This window comes from Vicugna pacos, chromosome 5 (genome assembly GCF_048564905.1).
Source record: "Vicugna pacos chromosome 5, VicPac4, whole genome shotgun sequence".
Lineage (NCBI taxonomy): Eukaryota > Metazoa > Chordata > Mammalia > Artiodactyla > Camelidae > Vicugna > Vicugna pacos.
This window is the reverse complement of record NC_132991.1, coordinates 46,427,762-46,447,034: the sequence shown is the minus strand read 5'-3', so window position 1 is coordinate 46,447,034 and position 19,273 is coordinate 46,427,762. Positions and strand designations below refer to the sequence as shown.

The following is a 19,273-nucleotide window of genomic DNA, read 5'->3' as shown; positions in this document are numbered from 1 at the left end:
TTGTGTTCCTGGTATATATCCCTCCCTCCCCTCTAACCCCTGTCAGCCACTGATCTTTTTACTGTCTCCATAGTTTCACCTTTTCCTGAAGATCATACAGTTAGAATCTACAGTCTGTAGCCTTGTCATATTGGCTTCTTTGACTTATTAATATACATTTAAGATTCTTCCATGTCTGTCTTTTCATGACTTGATAGCTCACATCTTTTTAGTGCTGAATAGTAGTCCATTGTCTGGACATACCACAGTTTATTGATCCATACACCTGCTGATGGACATCTTGGTTGCTTCTATGTTTTGGCAGTTACAAATAAGCTTGCTCTAAACATCTGTGTGCAGGTTTTTGTGTGGGCATAATTTTCAACTCGTTTGAATAAATACAAAGGGATGTGATTGCTAGATCATGTGGTAAGAGTATGTTTCGTTTTATAAGAAACTTCCAAAGTAGATGCACCATTTTGCATTCCCACCAACAGTAAATGAGAGTTCCTGTTGCTCCACATCCTCACGAGCATTTGGCATTGTCAGTGTTACAAATTTTGGTCATTCTAATAGGTATGTAGTGGTCTCATTTTATTTTGATTTCTCTGGTAACATTTATTATGCAGCATATTTTTTCATATACTTATTTGCCATCTGTATATCTTCTTGGTGAGGTGTCTGTTAAAGCCTTTGGCCCATTTTTTAAAATTGAGTTACTTGTTTCCTTATTGTTGAATTTTAAGAGTTCTTCATGTATTTTGGGTAATAGTACACTGTCAGATATGTTTTCTTCTAATATTTTCTTCAAGTGTGTGGCTTGTCTTTTCATTTCCTTGATCAAGTGGTTTTTTTTTTTAACAGCTTTGTTGAGTTATGATTTACATACCATACAGTTTACCCATTTAAAGTATACAACTCAATGGCTTTGAATTTGTATATTCACAGAGTTGTACATCCATTACCATGGTCAATTTTAGAAGATTTTCATTTCCACAAAATGAAACCCTTCAGCCCTTACTTCTAGCCTCCAGTCTCCCTCAGACCTAGGCAACTACTAATTTACTTTCTACCTTTTTTTAGATTGCCTTTTCTGGACATTTCATATGAATGGACTTGTACAATATGTAGTTTTTAAAAAATGGTTTTAATATCACTTTCTTTGTCTTTAAGTTTTAAACTTTAACACAAAATTGCCTTGTCCCTCCTTACCCCAGAAATGTAGCTTCCAGTGTCCTCCATGGAGCCTGGACATGTCATCTGCCTTACACATCAGTGTACACCAATGCACAGGGAGTGTTGTTAACCAGGGAAGCTCACCCAAGGTGTCCAGAGTTTTTATTACAGTTTATTTACATAGGCTTGATTGACTGAATCATTGGCCATGTAGCTAAACTCAATCTCTAGTCCCTTTCCCTTCCCCCAGAGGTCAGGCTAACATCATGTGGCCCAAAGCTCCCAACCCTCTAATCACACGGTGGGCCTTTCTGGTGTGGCCAGCCCCATCCTGAGTCATCTTACCATAATCTATCTAGGGGCTCACTGTGACTAACAAAAGCACTCCTATCATTCAGAAAATCGTGAAGATTTAGAGGCTCCCTCCTAGGAGCTGGGGACAAAAGCCTCCAAGTTCTTTATGATATAGGAGTTGTATTTTCATTTTCATTTAGTTCAAAATATGTTTAAGTTTTTCTTGAGACTTCGTCTTCTACCCATGTGTTTAATTTAGAAGTGTGTTATTTAATCTCCAAATATTTCAGGATTTTCTGGCTATCATTCTGTTATTGGCTTCTAGTTTAATTCTGTTTTGATCTGAGAGCATTCTTTGTATGATTTCTTTTACATATGTTAAGGTGTATGTTAAAGTTATGGCTCGGATTGTGGTCCGTGTTGGTGAATGTTCCATATGAGCTTGAGAATAATGTGCATTCTATTGTTGAAGTAGTCTATAAATGTCAGCTAGATCCAGTTGATAGATGTTGCTGTTCAGTTCAATTCATATCCTGCTGATTTTCTGCTGGATCTGTACATCTGATAAAGGAGCATTAAAATCTCCAACTGTAATAGTAGATTTGTCTTTTTAAACAAACATTTATATTCGTTTTTGCCTCACATATTTTAATGCTCTGTTGTTGGTTGCATACATATTTGGAATTGTTATGTCTTGTCTTGTTATGTCTTGTTTTTCCATTGTATAATGGTCTCTCTTTATCCTTGATAAATTTCCTTGGTCTGAAATCTGCTTTTTCTGAAAATAATATAATACTCCAGCTTTATTTTATTAGTGTTAGCATGGTATATCTTTCTCCATAGCTTTACTTTTAATCTCCTGTCTTTATATTTAAAATGGGCTACTTGTAGACAACATAAGTTGATCTTTTTTAATCTACTATTGATATACATGGATTTAGATCTACCATATTTATTATTTTCTATTTGTTGCCCTTGTTCTTTTCTTTTCATTTTTGTCTTCCACTCTCTTTCTGCTTTCTCTGGTTTTAATTGAGTATTTATTGTGATTCTATTTTCTCTCCTGTCTTAGCATATCAGTTATACTTAATTTTTTAAAAAAGCTTAATGGTTGCCCTAGAATTTGCAGTATACATTTACAACTAATCTAAGTCTACTTACAAATAACACTATACCTCTTCACAAGTAGTGCCAGTACCTTATAACAGTAAACCAATTTCTGTTAATGGAATGCAGTCCCTTCCTCCTGTCCCTTATAACATTACTGTCATACATTTCAGTTATCCATAAGTTATACTGCATCCAATATATAGCTGTAATTATCATTTTGAATAAAATATCATCTATTAGACCAGTTAAGAATAAGAAAAATATTTTCTTTTATTTATACTTTCTCAAATGCTCTTCCTTTCTTTATGTAGATTTGAGTTTCTAATCTGTCATTTTATTCCTTCTAAAGAACTTCTTTTAATATTTCTTGAAAGACAAGTCTACTGGTAACATATTCCTCAATTTTTGTTTGAGACAGTCTATTTCTTCTTCACTTTTGAAGGATAATTTTACTGGATACTGGATCATTTCTGTGTTGGTGAGTTTTTTCTTTCAATATTTAAATATTTCACTCCACTCTCCTCTTGCTTGCGTGGTTTCTTAAGAGAAGTCTGATATAATTCTTATCCTTGTTCCTTTCTAGGTAAGGGTTTTTCCCCCCTCTGGCGTCTTTCTGGATTTTCTCTTCATCTTTGATTTTCTGCAGTTTGAATATGATATATATAGGTGTAGATTTTTTTATATTTATCCTGCTTGGTGTTCTCTGAGCTTCCTGGATTTGTGGTTTGGTATCTATTATTAGTCTTCAGAAATCTCAGCCATTATTATTTTATATATTCTTTCTGTTTTTTCCTCTCTTCTTCTGGTATTCCTGTTGTACATATGTTACACCCTTTGTAATTGCAATTGTCCTACAGTTTTGGGATAGTGTGACTTCTTTTTTTTTTTTTTTTTTTTCATTTTCTTTTCAGTTTAGGAAGTTTCTATTGACCTATCTTAAAAGCTCACCGTTTCTTTCCTCAGTCATGACTCGTATACTGGTGAGCTCATCAAAGGCACTCTTCATTTCCATTAGTGTTTTTAATTTCTAGCATTTCCATTAGATTCTTTCTCAGAGTTTCCATCTCTCTGCTTACATTATGCATCTGTTTTGCATGTTGTCCAGTTTTTCCACTAAAGCCCTTAGCATATGAGCCTTATTTTAGATTCCTAATCTCATCATTCCAGAATCTCCATTATAGCTGAGTTTGATTCTGATACTTGCTTTGTCTTTTCAGACTGTGGTTTTTTGCCTCTTAGCATACGTGTAATTTTTTTTGTTGAAAGCCAGACATGATGTATCAGGTAGACAGAACTGAGGTAAATAGGCCTCTAGTGTGAAGTTTTATGTTTATGTGGCTAGGAGTTAGGTTGTGTTTACTGTTTGCTGAAGCTGTAGATGTTAGAGGTTAAAATTCCCTTAGTGTCCTTGTTGTCTCCTCTGTTATCTTTGGGTTTCCCTTAAGACTCTTAATAGAGGCTTCAGTCGTAATCTTTTATTATACAGGAGCTCTGCTGACACGAGGGGAGGGGAAGCATTCTATAATCCTGTGACTAGGTCTCACTCTTTTAGTGAGGCTTTGCCCCTGGACTATAACTTTCACAGCTCCCCCCACCCACCCCTACTTCTCAGCTTTTTTATTCTGCACATAGGTTAAGCTCTGGCAAAATAGCTTCCTTTGAGGGTAAACATCTGTTCAGGACAACAGAATGCTCTGAGCATATTTCAAGATGGTTACTTTTCCCTTCCTACTGTTGGAACAGAAGTACAAGGGGATTGCCCTTTGATGTTCACGATGAGAACCTGGTGGGGCTCCTGGAATAAAACTCACAAAAGTGCAGGGGCCTCTTTTAAGGTTGGGCCCTCAGGAGTTTTCATCTCTCAAGCTAGTCCTTGCTCAGACTCCAACAATAGTCAGTTACCCTGTAAGTCTTTCTACTAGTTGCTGGCTCTATTGGTAGTTTCTGGTCCTAGTAAACTAGTCTCTGAATCACCTGTCTCATTTTGGGGGCAGTGATTTGCCCTGTGACCTCAATTCTCTGTCTGATAGATATAAGATCTGTTGATTTTGTTTTTTCAGCTTTTTTCTTATTATGAGGATGGGAGGATTTTCAAGCTCTTTATGTATTGGACTGAAACCCAAACATTGTAAAAGCAACATAAAAGTGAATAAATATTGAGTCCAAATTTGTTAAGTTTCATATTGTACTAATTATTTGACTTTTGATTTTTTAGGTTTAAATTGCTATATATTTAAAGTTACTTTGCCATCTTTTTTAACTTAGCTATAATTTTAAGAATATATGGAACTGACTCTATGATAATACAGCAAATTTCATATTTTTATATAAAAGTAAATTTTAACTTTAAAATGTCACTGGATATTATTGAAATATACAAAATTTCTTTTTCTTTATAATGCCTAAGTCTGAGATCTAGCCACACCATTAATGGCTAAGATTGATGATTGATACTTAATGTTTAAAGTAGCTCTATCCAGTCTTGTTTACACCAAAGTTCTCAGTATGTTTAAACAATATGAAAATGAGTAAGTAGCTTAAATTGAGTAAAGTATTGTTTTATACTTACTACAAACATTTGTTTGCATCTACAGTGTCTTTTCCTTACCTAATTTTCCATAACACTTTTTTAAAAAATTTCTTTTTGTGAGGAGAGGGAGGTAATTAGGTTTGTTTATTTATTTTTGGAGAAGGTACCAGGGATTGAACCCAGGACCTTGTGTATGCTAAGCATGCACTATACCACTTGAGCTATACCCTCCCCTTTCCATAATTCTTAATTTTTCTTGGAGAATCTTACACTAAGCCATAGCACTGATAGAAGTTTTCTGCAACAGAAATGCTCCACATGCTGCTCCTCCATCTTTCCGTCAGCCTTTCACGTTGAAGGAATTTTTGTTGCTTGAGAACATGTTTGGGAAATTAAACATCATAAGCTTGTACTATAAAGACACCTAGGAGCATACTGGAGGGACTTTCTTTAGACAGATGATAAACTCAGTTGCCTGCTGACAAATCCCACCTGTATCTGTAACAGAGTTCTTTTAAGTAACTCCTTGAAGAAGTTGAATCCTCCTCCCATAGCTACCAAGATAGCCCTACATCTGATGGCAGAATTGCTTTTAATCCTTTCAACATAATTCTACTGCAAGAAAAGTACTTGTGTTACCAGAATCTCATTAAAGCTAAACTCCTCAAATAGTAAGATATTAAAACTGATAATTAAAGGATTGACCTCAAAATAAAGAAATGAAGTTAGGAACCATTTCTTCTCTCCTTTAATATGTAGTTGATCAGTCAGGAATATATATATTTATATCTTTTTTTTTCCATGCATGAGGAAGCTAATTCACTGAAAAGAAATATTGACCTATTAAAGAGATTATTCAGTAAAACTTGTCAGTTCATAGTGTTTCAAAGGTCAAATTGATGCTCTTGATTAGTACTTTAAATTTTGGCTATTTTAAGTGACTTCCAATGGTTACTCATTTTGAACTATTTATAAGCACCATTATAATTCAGTGATAAATTTGTTGTTTGAGTGGCTGTGCCTTGAAATTCCACTGACATTAACAAATTAATTACAGTCCTGTTCTGTGAGTAAATGGCATTGCTCTGTGTTAAAGACATGCGTGGGGCTACTGGAGGCTACACCTCCCATAATCTCAAAGGGATATTATGATTCACAAATCACAGTCATAACTCTCTTTTACACGATTCTTCCTACTACTATAATACCACCTATTCAAGGTCTGCCAGCTTCAAGTAAAGGAAATTAGCTAGTGACTACCTGGGAAAAAGAGAATGAATGAAATGTAGTCTACCTAGTAAATATTAATTCTTCTACCCAAGTCAAACTTAACATGAACCTTCATCATGTTCCCTTCATTTAGAATGCCATACTTTTTACCTTTTCCTATATCCTATGGGAGTTTGAAAATCAAGCTCAATTTCTAGTTCTTCCCTAGAAAGTATAGGCTTTTCTGAAATAGAGACTGTATCTTATTCTTCTATGTATTCCCAATGCCTTGCACAATGTATATGCTTGGTAAATAGCTTAGTGAGTAACTGTATGAAAAGGCTTTGCTAAATAACTATTCTAAACACCATTGTTATCATCTTATTCCCTGAATATATCTTAAGACACAAATTTACAATTTATATGTTTCCTGTTCTTTTACATGAACTAATTTACCCAAGAAGTTTATAAGCTTGAAGGCAAAAAGTAAGTGCTTTATTCTTTATTTCTGAAGTACTTAGTGAGTTAAAATAAAAAGCCCTCAGTAATACATACTGATTTGTAAAATCACTTTCTGTGTTATATACCAGGGACAAATAAGTTGAAATTCCTTATGCAGGGCTCTTTCCATAGTTTGAGAGAGATATAATATAGAAATGTAGTGAGAATCTGCAGTGACTTAGTTATTCACTAATTACTGTTGACTGATTTTAAATATCTTGTGTAACTTTTTAAAGTAAAGTGCACCAGTCTTAAATGTAGAGTTTGAGTTTGACAAATGTATGCACTCAGGTAACCAATGTCTCTGACAAGATACAGAGCATAGAGCATCACCCACATCCCAGTAAATACCTTTCTGCCCCTTTCCAGTTGACCTTTTCCACCTCTAACCACTATTCTAATTTCTAATCCCATGTGTTACTTTTACCTGTTTATGAACTTCATATAAATGCAGTCATGCAGTATGTATTCTTTTGTATATGACTTCTTTGACTCAACATAGTATTTCTGAGGTTCATGGATGCATAACTTCTCAAGAGCATTCATATTTTCATAACTTCTTTAAAACATAGTGCTAACTTCTAATACTTCATGTTTATCACAACACAATGATTTTTCTTAGTCCCCTGGACTATGAATTTACTTTATTATTTAGTGATAGATACATCATCACTAAAATACCTGCATGTAAATTAAGTTGAAAACGTAAGTTTAAAGACATAATCAAATAAAACTCAAATATCTTTAACATTATCAAGTCAAGGCAAGGTGGTTTTTAATAAACAGTATTTTTTACTAGCATACAATAAGGGCAGTTTCATCTTTCCTTGCTTTTGTGTTTTCCAGACACATAGACAAAAATGAAATGTTTAATTTTTCCTTTACATTGTTGTTTTAATAGAGATCAGATTAGCTGTCTTCAATATGAACTCGGGATAAGGGCAATAAGAAACCCTATTGTTTCCAGCCTCCACTGAGATGAACTGGCGGTGTGTCAGGAAAATTCCTAGTATGGAGCAGTTTTATTACAATTCAGTACAATTGGTTCTTGCATAACCTTTAGAAAATCATACATAAAACATTCTCATCTATATAAATAAAAATCACCCACATATTTTATTAATAGCTTTGTTCACTTTTTCCCTGGGGCTTATGCTGCACGCTCCTACTGTGCCCCCCTTTTCAGTCTTTTTTTAAGATAACTTTCTATGAGCTTTCCTTAAAGCAAAAGGTTAGGTAATATTAGGAATCAAATGTAAAGTGTAAGATAATTCTTGATAATTCTCCTTCTCGATCGTGTACTGTAACTAGTGTCTCTAAGTGTCCTTTTTACATTTAGTGTCAGGGAGTGGCTTTTTTCACTATATATAGTCACTTTAACTTTAGGAAAGAAAAAGGAATAAATGTCCTACTTTTCATGGAAATGAGAATCATTATTAGTGCTGGTGTTTGGGAGTTAATTTTAAACACACATTTCGAAGGTTATATCACTGTTACTATGACTACAGTAAATACATGGTGAAAGCAAGAACATACCAGGTTGGAGTTTCAGCCTTTCTTTAGTTCTAGTTCGTTAGCAAAAATGTGTTTGTTTTCATATGTCATTTTCCTGAATCCAAACTTTAGGAAACTTAACATATATTTCTAGTATGTAGTATAAAATATTAAAATAACTAAATAATAAGCTTCTAAATCTATCTACTAATTTACAGGAAATACAGGGGCTAGAAGAACATATTAAGTGACATCACTACCCAGAATAGGGGAAATTCTACAGAACAAATGACCCAGTTTTTTCAACAAATGAATAGCAATGGGCGGGGAGTAGAGGGAAAGTGGCTAAATTTTTTTGGATTAAAAGATTTAAGGTATGTGTCATTTATACCTCAAAAAGAGAAAGACTTAAGAGATATATGAACAAAATGCAATGTGTGGAACTTTGTTTGGATCCTAATCTGAGCAAACCAATTACAAAAAAAATACTTTTGAGGCAGTTGGGGAAATCTGAATGTTTACTGGACATTAGATGACATTTTAAAACTGTCTACTGATAAGTGTAATAAAAGTGTTAGGGTTTTATTTTTAAGAAATAGCCGTTATTTGTTAGTGGTTTATATACCAAAGTGATATCTGAAATTTTATTTAAAATACTCTCTCAAAAAAGAAACAAAAATTTAGAGGAAATAGATAAAACAAGAATGGCAAAATACTGATAATTGTTGAAGCTGTGTGATGAGTTCTTTATATTATTCTCTCTAGGTTTGAAATTTTCCGTTGTACAAAGTTAAAATACACACACACACAATGAGAAGGAAAAAAATTGATCACCACTGTCATAGCAAACAAAACTACGTTCACTCTAGGAAGAGCATTTTAGTTTCAGCAAACAGTAGCGGTGTGTTAAATTTGGGGGAAGAAAGGGAAAGTATTTCTAATATAGCCTTACCTAACCCACAACTCAGTGCCCTCCCTTCGCCCACTGAGTACTGTAACATTGTAGAAGATAATGCTTCGTTTGAAAGGAATGATGAACTTTGAATGGAAGATACCTCTGTCCTTGGGAAGAGCAGAAGGACCTGAGCTAGCGGTGAAACACAAGTACCTCTGCCGTCAGCATCAGTCTTCCTGCTGTGCGGTTTGTGGGGTTCACCTGGGACTACTCTCGTTTAACTGCAGTCAGCGATACAGCCTTACTCATAGCCAGTGCTTTTGACTCCTATATTATTCTCTGATAGAATATGTTTTACTACGGAATGTTTTTCACCTTCTGTTGCTTTTGTTTAGTTCTATAAAAACGAATGCTCTTAACAAATAGATTAAACCTTTTATAAACATAATTTTGTACAATGTAATTTGCCTTCTGGGATTTTTTTTTTTCTGTGACACTGACTTCATGGTATTTTTCTAGTACAAAACAGTGAGGTCTGATCAGGACTTAGAACTGAATACCACACTCACAATCAGGATTTTGGTACTTATCCACATATCACAGCAAAGAAAGTTGGCAAAATTAATGAATGTTGAAAAGTTTCTTCAGTGGATATGCTTTTCTAAGTTGGAACATTGGTTTTTGTGCTATGGAGGCTTAACCCAGCCTGGCTGAAATGACCTAGAAAGGAACCCTCACAAATCCACATTTTAAAATAAATGCCCTTTTACTGGATTCTCTAGAATTATTCTGCCATAGCAAATTTAAGAGCAAACCAAACTTTACTGAGCCCCAGCTCCATCTGTAATTTAAATTATTAAGGCATCATACATAAACGTAGTCATTTTGCATTTGAACATATTTGTAAAACCTATTTTTTTCAACATATCTATATAATCTATTATATCAATTAAATTTTGAGTTCTCAGAGAGCTGGAGTCATTTCTGTCAGTTCAACTCTACATAGCCATTGTCACAATAACATGAAAGTATAAAGGTATCTTGCTAAATATATCTTAATTAAACCTGACTTGTCACATCTTCTAAACCCAGAACTTGTGATGATAGAAGAAGGTTTAAGTACAAAAAGAAGTGAATAAGACTGGGTTTGAAAAATGTTACTATTAAGAGCATTTTTTTGTGAAAAATATATCATAAAATAATCATAAAAGTTTTATAGCTACTGACGAAAATAATTATTACTATTTATTAAGTACTATTTGTCAGGTACTTCACTAGACAATGTAGTCTTACAGGGTAGGTATGTGTGCTAAGCATATGTACTACAAAATCATAGTTGAGATTTTGGAGGAATATAAGTGATCAAAGAGTAATGTTTGTTTCATAATCTGTATAATCTATGTCAGCCTGGGAAAGAGAGAGCATTTTCTTGAAGTAGTTGGAAGTATGGTAATGAAAATTTTAAAAGCATGTTTTCTAAAACATCTTATTAAAATTTCCCATCTTTTTATGAAAACTGATGAAATGAATAACCTCTCAGCATAATAGCCAAGCTCTTTGGCCCTTTACTGGAGTGGTTTTTATCCTAATTTTTGGCATGTTTGCTTTCTGAATTCATTTAACATCTAAAAAAGTTGTTGACAAAGAAATGTAGTTTTGACATTTCAGAAGACATTTTCTACTTTATAAAATTATGTTCCTACATGTGAAATTTGAGAAGCCACCAGTGACCACTTTATAATTAATTTAAAGCTGTTAATTAGTACTTTAATGCCATTTAGAAGCAATCAGTACTAATAGTTAAAATTTAATTTTTCCTTAAGGTCTTTCTAAAATCATTAAAGTAATCCATAGGAATTAAATTAATTGTATAAAAGAAAAAAACTGATGTTGTTTTAAAATAATATCAATGAAATAAAGATGCTGCTTTATGATGTTTTTGTTTTGTTTTCAATTAAATAAGGCTTTTTTCCCTAGTAAAGTAAAGCATCATACTGTTAATAACTTCCCATACTCCAGTAATAGGCAGTTTTTCCCTTATTATCTCCCTCATTCCTAGAGCCAGCTTTCAGTTGTTTTGGTAATAGGAGTAGAATGGTAAAGCCCAGAGTCACTTGTACTAACCTACACGTGAACTTGTCTGACCAAACGTTTTACCAAAGATGCTGCTGACAAGTGAACAGATTTGAGTTTTATTGCTTACTGCTTTTTGTTTTTTTACAGTAACATGTAAGTGAGTGTGTAAATAAGTAGTAAAAAGACAAATCAGTAAAAAGGTAAAGAAGTTAGATAACATACATAATCAACAAACTAGAGAATCAGTTTCTGAATGTTTCTCTATCCCCCACCTGAATTGTCTTACTCTTCCTTATATTCCAGATACATCACTCAGTGTAGTTCATCTAAGCCAGTGTAATGATGTAGGCCAGAAACTTTTAAAAACTTTCACAAAATGTCATTATTTGCTACCTGCAGGGAAAACAAAATGAAACTGGAATATACAAAAGAAATAGGAAAGAGTCTCTACTATCTTACGTAAACCTAATAATGTTTGAGGGAAGGGTGCAGGTGTTTTAAAAAATTTTTTTTAACTTGTGTCTATTTTTCAGTCCATATTATTTGTCTTTAGAGCATAAATGTGACCAAAACAAGCTCACTTTTCAAAAAGTTTGGGATTTTGTGAAAGTGGAAACAGCTTGTAGAAAATATATAACATATACACACCTATAGCCCGCCTAAAATTGTTTGTCACCAACCTCAATTTAATGAATTACAGTTTCAAACTGTGGTTATGAATATGTACAAGATTAACTAAAGTACTTGATGGTTACACCATAGCATATGTGTTTGCATGTGTGTGTTGTGTGTGTATTGTTGATAATTAGCAACCACATGGCAGTGTATTCAATATTGGTATTTGATAAATAAGGGTAAGGAATTTTGAATTGGAAACTAGAATAATAAATTGCTCATGTAACTTTAAAAGTACTTCTTTTAAGTTGTATTCTTATTGAGAGAATAACTATTAAAAGTTTAATTGCAGTCTTTTATCATTTTGCTTTGATTTTATACTAAAAACCACCAAGCAGATAACACCTAAATGTATCTTTTTCAATATGACAAAGTCACATAAGAAGAGAATCCCCTAGCACGTAAAGAAAAATGCAATTATTTTCTATTCTGAATCTCCAGACTGCTGTTTTAGAAAATCATATCTGATTATTTGCTCAGCAGAAGATTATTGAGTTGATTTAGCTGTGATTTTACTTAACAAAGCTTCAACTGCATTCCTACTGTGGAGTCCGAAAAAGGTAGAGAGATATAAATGATACATTCAAACTGTGATTTTTGTGAACAGGGCCATCGATGCACCCCTCGGAGCTAATAGCGGAGATGAGAAACAGTGGGTTTGCACTGAAACGAAATGTACTGGGGAGAAACTTGACCGCAAATGATCCATCACAGGTAATGATCTTTTTATCAGTAAGCTGAAAATGTCTATAAATCTAAATGTGATTGCTTGTGAATTGCTACTTAATGTTTTCCAATATGCATATATCCATAGGAAAACAAGATAGAGCAAAGAAAATGCCTAAAATGTATTTTGATTTTGCTTCTTTATTATTTTAACCTAAATGAGAAAGTGTTTTTAAACATATATTTTAATAAATGAAACTGCTTCTCTGGGTTTATGTGGATAAAATATCTAACTGAACTAGTGATAAGGTGGTTACTTTTTCCTTCCTGCTAACTTAACCCCTAAAGTGACATTAAACAGAACCAATGGGAAGAAGTACATAAAAGCAAACCCCAAATAATTATGGAAAATACTTTAAACAGTTACTTGATTAAACTACACATAGATCCAGAAAATAGTTGAGTTTAAAAGGCTGTAGATGTTCTAATATAAACCATCTATTTCATTTAATGAGGAAACCAGAGCTCAAAGAAGTGAGTTCCCTAAGGTCACGTGGATCTTTAGAGACAGAGCTGAGACTAAAACCGAGACTCCCACTGGCGTAAACTTGTGCTGTTCTGAAAAGAGACGTGTTCCTTCTCAAACTTTGCTGGGGATTCTACATATAACCTGTATAATCCTATATTTGTATTGTTTGATATATTTGATACTGTACTGTTGAAATTATAAAGGCAAAAATTGTGGATGTTTTGATCTGTAAAGTTCATGATCTTCCTGGTTTTAATGTTTCATTAAATTAAAAATAAAATATTTAAATCCTCAAGTGTTTATATTCAAACTCAAGAGGGTGGATGTCATGCTATAAACATTTTATCTATGTTTCTCTGTCATCCTCTCCTGATAACACTTGTTAATGGTGGCAAAGCAGTCATCTTAACCACTCAGTGCATTATGATTCTCCTTGGCAGGTAGATTACAAAAATTTTTTAATTCCATTTTCCAGTCCACAATGTCATACTCATCTGCATTATGTCCCTAATACAAAATTTCTCATTTGTTTATGTTTCCTTTCCTGTCTGCTAACTAACTTGTCTTGTGATCTAGAAATTTAACGAAGTCTTTGTTGACTCAGGAATATGTTGCAAGCGAGGGCGAAGAAGATCCAGAAGTGGAATTTTTAAAGTCACTAACAACCAGACAAAAACAGAAACTTCTCAGGTGATTTAAAAGTATCTACTTAATAAATTAAACTACATTTTTCTTATTTTTTATCTTAGTATCATAGTCAACTCTGATCCTAAGTTTAAGGTACTGAAACCATGTATCACATTTATTGATTGATTTATTCTTCAGCTATGGTAATATAATCTTGTCTGTCCTTCAGTAACATGAAAATGAATGTAAGATTATGTACTCAGTTTATATGACAGTCACTGCACTTTTCAGCGCATTTACTTTGGGAATAGATTTACTTGTAGGTCTTTTCGCATTAGATTTGTATACATCTTTGCATATAGTTCGTTCTTAGAATATATGTGGGCCGTATATTACTCTTTTTACATTTTGTAAGATTTTATGAGGAAAGCTGAGAAAATGCTTAAATTTAAGGTAAATATGAATATTGTTAAACAGACTACCTCTGGATTAAAGAATCCAAGAAATGTCTGCTGAGTCCAATAGAGGGAGCTCATGATGTTTCAATATGTGGAGTTTTCAGAATGGCTGGATAGAACCCAGGGAAGACATTTTTATTTCATAGTAACTCCGACATATATAAACAAATTACTCTTCTTTAGAAATTCAGAATGCCTTAAATGAGTTGTCCTAATTAATTACAAATATAAACAATTATTGAAAACTAGTATGTGATTATTTTATTTTATATAACTAAAAAAGAGAATCAAAAATTGTAAAGTGTATTGTTATTCAGAATTTCTGGTGAATATGTTCTTGAATTTTGATAGTTAATGTTGATTAGTATTTCCATATTTTAAAATAGCACATACATAAAATTAATTTTTCATCTGATGAAACCTTTACATTTGAATTTGCAGTTAGCCCAACTAATGTTACAAACATTTCTTTATGCCAGGGTGGCCATTTAGCTAGAGTACTATATAACTTCAAATTCTGATTTAGTAAGCATTTTTTAATAGTCATTACTATTGAGGAAAGTATAATGAAACAGTTAGCTTGATGCATTTTTTAATTAATTTAAACAGTGTATATGTAACTTGAATAATTTAAAAGAAAATGATTTGTCATGTAATAAAAGTAAAGAACGTGTTTGTATTTGAATACCACTTTTAATAGCTTCTAAGAAACTATATTGTCTATTCAGAATTTTATATTTGTCGATGAAAGGACTGTTTCTACATAGTCTATTACTATTTTTTCCCCAATAACAGGAAACTGGATCGACTTGAGAAGAAAAAAAAGAAAAAGAAAAAGGATAGAAAACAGAAAAAGCTTCAGAAGAGCAGAAGTAAACACAAAAAACATAAAAACAAATCCTCCTCGTCCTCCTCTTCTTCCTCCTCCTCTAGTGAGACTTCAGAAAGCAGCAGTGAGAGTGACAACAAAGAAAAAAACATACAAAAGAAGAGAAGAAAGAAAAATAAGCATTCGGGGAATAACAACAGTGTTTCTGAAGAGAAGGACAAGTCTAAGAAGAGAAAACTTGATGAAGAACGTTTTAACAGTCACAGTAAGAAGGAAAAGCCTAGGTTTGTAAGACAGGAGAGTTCTGGGGAGAATAGCAAATGGAGCCATTCTGATTCTGACAGAAAGCCCAGAAGCCATAACCAGAGTCCAGAGAAGAGAGGATCTGTTAGGAATGAGAAGAGCAGCCGGAGCCAGAGCAGGGACGAGAGGAGTAGGAGAAGCCGAAGCAGAAGTCACGGTGGTTACAAGCCACGAGAGATAAGAAAACAGCCACGGCGAAGTCCCAGTGGAGAGCGGAACAGAAAAGATGACACCAGGAGCCATGGCACAGATACACACCGAGGAGGGAAGATGCACAGAGAGCACTCGGGAGATAAGCACACTAGAGTGACACAAAGAGAACGAAGCAGAAGTAGAGAATAGAGACTTGTACGTGACAATTACCTGGGAATAAATACATCTCCACTTACTTCTTGAATACCTTTAGCAAGGGCTAAATTATGTACTATTGTCTTTTTAATAAAAAAAGCTCTATTTTAAGTTTCCATTTCTGTAAACTGTCATATCAAGTACAAAACTACATGCATACCATAAGAATGAACTTTGCAAACATTTGTAAGTGATCTATTTTGGGGCTATAAAAATATTTTCTGTTGCTAAATGTTTCTTGTGCCCTATACTAAGATAAAAAGAAACTCCATATAACTCTGTGACATTTTCTTTGTTCTGAAGCATCATTAAAAGAATAACAGTACATTGAATGGGTATAATTTAATTATTGTTTTTGGTGGGGTTTTTTTTTGGCATTTCAAAGATACTTCATTGAGTTGAATTTTGAAGGGCACCATATACTAAGTTTTTTTCATTAATTTAAAATTTTTTTTAAATTAAAATTTTTATTATAGTATATAGTCAGCTTATAATGTGTATTTTTTTCAATTCAGATATATTACTTTTAAGATTTGAATTTACTTGAAGCAAAGTGTAATCATTGTTGAAATTCACTAGAATGAATTAAATAATACACTGGTCAATATTTCTTTAAGACAAACTCCTTTCAGGTGTTTGCTCTACAGGTTAATAAGCTATTTACATTTGGATAATGTATTAATTTTCTATACTGCCGTAACAAATTACCTCAGTCTTCACACAAATACAGTTCTGGAGATCAGAAGTCTGAAATGGGTCTCACTAGGCTAAAATCAAGGTGTTAGCAGGGTTGGTACTCTGGGGGATTTAGGGGGCAATCTGCTTGTCTGTTCCAGCTTCTAGAGGCTGCCTGCATTCCTTGGCTTCTGGGCCCCTTCTTCCTTCTTAAGAGCTAACAAAGTCTCGTCAAGTCCTCACATCTAATCACTCTAACACTTTGACATTCTGCATTCTTTTCCATTCTCAAGGACCTTTGGGACTATATGGGGCCCAGCAGGGAAGTACAGGAGAATCTCCCTATTTCAAAATCAGCTGAGTAGCAACCTTAATTCTATCTGCAATCTTAATTCCCCTTTGCTATGTAACCTAACATCTTCATAGGTTCCAGGAATTAGGATGCGTATGTCTTTAAGGAACCATTATTCTACCTAGCACAGATGGCCTTTCTACTACTGCCATTCAGTTATCACAGCTTTTATTTCTAAAGGTAAAGCATTTATATGATGTCACAAATGAACAAGTGTAAACTATTTAGATGTATTTCATGAGCATAGGTATATAAGGCATATTTAAATTTAGCTGGCAAATTTCCCCTTGTGTTTCAAAGGACATGGTAAAGGAAGACCACAGAAAAAAATTATTTAGTTCAAATTACAAGTAACATGCAACTTCAAAAAATATATACTAAACATCATGGACACATGTATTTTTGTCAGGGTTCCACATTTAAAAACACTTCTTATTTAATACAATACAAATAGTGATTAGTTTGGATGGTTTTGAGGTTTTGCGGTGATAATTTCATAAATTCTGTAAGAAAGTTTGAAAGAAGAATTAAGTAAAACCGTACCATGTAGTCTGATACAAATATGTGTGTGTGCGTATGTATATATTTATCTTTGTCTTGTATAGGCACACAAATGTCCTCTGATTTACAAGCAGCTAAACTAAAGGCATATGCAACCCTTTGGTTATGTATATTTTTAAGACAGTTGGGAGTGGAGAACTTGAATTTCTTCTACAAATTTCAGTAACTTACAGCGTTATCTCAAAGATCCCTTTCCCTCTTCATTTAAAAAAAAGCATGCATTTAAAATTGATAGACTGCTCATTTACACTTTTGAGTTCATCAGTGTTGCACTGATTATTTTCTATCTTATGCCTTTTTAGACTTTATAATTTTTATAATGTCAAAACCTACGCAATACTTACTGCCTTAAAGGGTTTCTGAACCAACAGAGTGTTTGTGAAGAGAAATGTTGAAATGCATCCTGTAATTAAAAATGAATTTAAAAAATACATTATTATTTGTTACACTTTGACTTTCACGAAGGTGTGGTCCACTTTTAACTTTATGTCTGGCTGCAAGTATTTTTAAATCTCTGGTTTAATTGTCCTTCATAGTTAAGACTGAGAAACTATGAAGTACTGCCACTAGCCCTAATATTCTTACCCATCCAACAGTGATTAAAAATTCCCATACAGTTATAGGAAATGTTGGTTTGCTGTTTGGTTTTCAGACTAGGTCACCCAAATGTGCTAGACAGAACCAGTGGACTAGCATTCCAACTTGGCAAACTAAAAAACTGAAGGGAGGCATTTTCACCGACAATCACCACATGGTAAAAAAAAAAAAAATACCTTTAAAGAGGTTCAGCTTACTTGTTTTGCATACCCTAATGGTAATGGTTAAAGGAATTTAAAGTGATTTTTTTAAAATAAAATGTTCAGCATCTTAATACTTTTGCTTTTGAAAAAGTAAAAAAAAAGAGATAAATCTCATAAGAAAAAGGATATCTAAAAAAAAAAAAGATATCTAGCTGTATGTGTAGAGGTTCTCCTAAGTACTGAGATCCAAAAAAGAATCCTCCAAATTTAACAAATATTATTCAAGAACAAAAGTCCTCAACAGCAGCTTTTTTTTTTCTTAAGAGAACTACAGGAAAAGTCTGGTGATATTTGTCACTCTTCCTACCCTTAATAGAGGGATTCTTTTAAAGAAATCTGGGTACGCCTCGTGACATTTCTTAATTTGTTCAGGGGCCTGGCACTGCACAGCCAACTTAGAGGTTATTGGGCACTCTCCTCCCCTTTTCCCTGACAAAACATTTAGCATAATTTAACACTAGCAAATTAATTCCTGTAGGAGGTGCTGTCGATTTACAAATGGCCAGGCACTATCAGTTTACTAGGTTAGGACTTGTTTATTTATCTGAATGTGATAAGTCAGTCATAATTTCATTTAATAAATGTGCCAAGACAAAGGTTGCCGCAGCATAGCGGTAAGGTCTGCTTACCTTGCAATGAGATATGGAGATCTTCTTTTGTATCTTACAGTTTTAATCTGAAGAAAGCTTTTTATCTGAGAGCCTTATGAGAGACCTTTCTTGTGTTATTCCTTGAGATGGCTTGCTGATAGTGAATCAGAACAGTCCACGCTGTTGGGAGATCGGCGTTTCCCAGTTTTAATCACCGAACACGTAATATGTTGTAGCACTGAATCTCAAAGATTTCAAAATCCACCTGAGCCATTTCACTCTCCTCCTTACCTAAAAGACCCTTGGGCCAAGGCGCTGGTGGAGGCCGCTCCGTTAAGGCCGCGTTCTCCACATCCTGTGATCAGGGAGAAAGCTGCGTTTTAGCTTCAGGAGCGTAAGGATATTAAGAAATCTTACGTCGGTTTTCTGAAAAGAAAACCTTGATAGTTACCACTTCTTGAAAAGAGATGGAGAAAGGCATGCAATAGCTGCAGGCCTTGGATGCAGGTTTTGGGGGGGGGGTAATCAAAAAGGGGAAATGCTTTTTAAAAGTTGTGAGGAACAAACAAGACCGAGGGAACTAAGGTCTGGGAAAT

At 33.8% G+C, this 19,273-nt stretch overlaps 1 protein-coding gene across 1 annotated transcript in view; it reads left to right on the top strand.

The window, feature by feature from the left end:
- Window positions 1-16,031, top strand: part of CIRSR (corepressor of RBPJ and splicing regulator) — a 28,840-nt gene extending 12,809 nt beyond the window's left edge. Inside the window, exons 8-10 of the mRNA XM_006204873.4 lie at window positions 12,547-12,653; window positions 13,739-13,824; window positions 15,015-16,031. Coding sequence (XP_006204935.3) covers window positions 12,547-12,653; window positions 13,739-13,824; window positions 15,015-15,693 — 872 coding nt within the window. The 3' untranslated portion in view covers window positions 15,694-16,031. The remainder of the gene's footprint in view (window positions 1-12,546; window positions 12,654-13,738; window positions 13,825-15,014) is intronic.
- The last annotated feature ends 3,242 nt before the right edge of the window (window positions 16,032-19,273 follow it).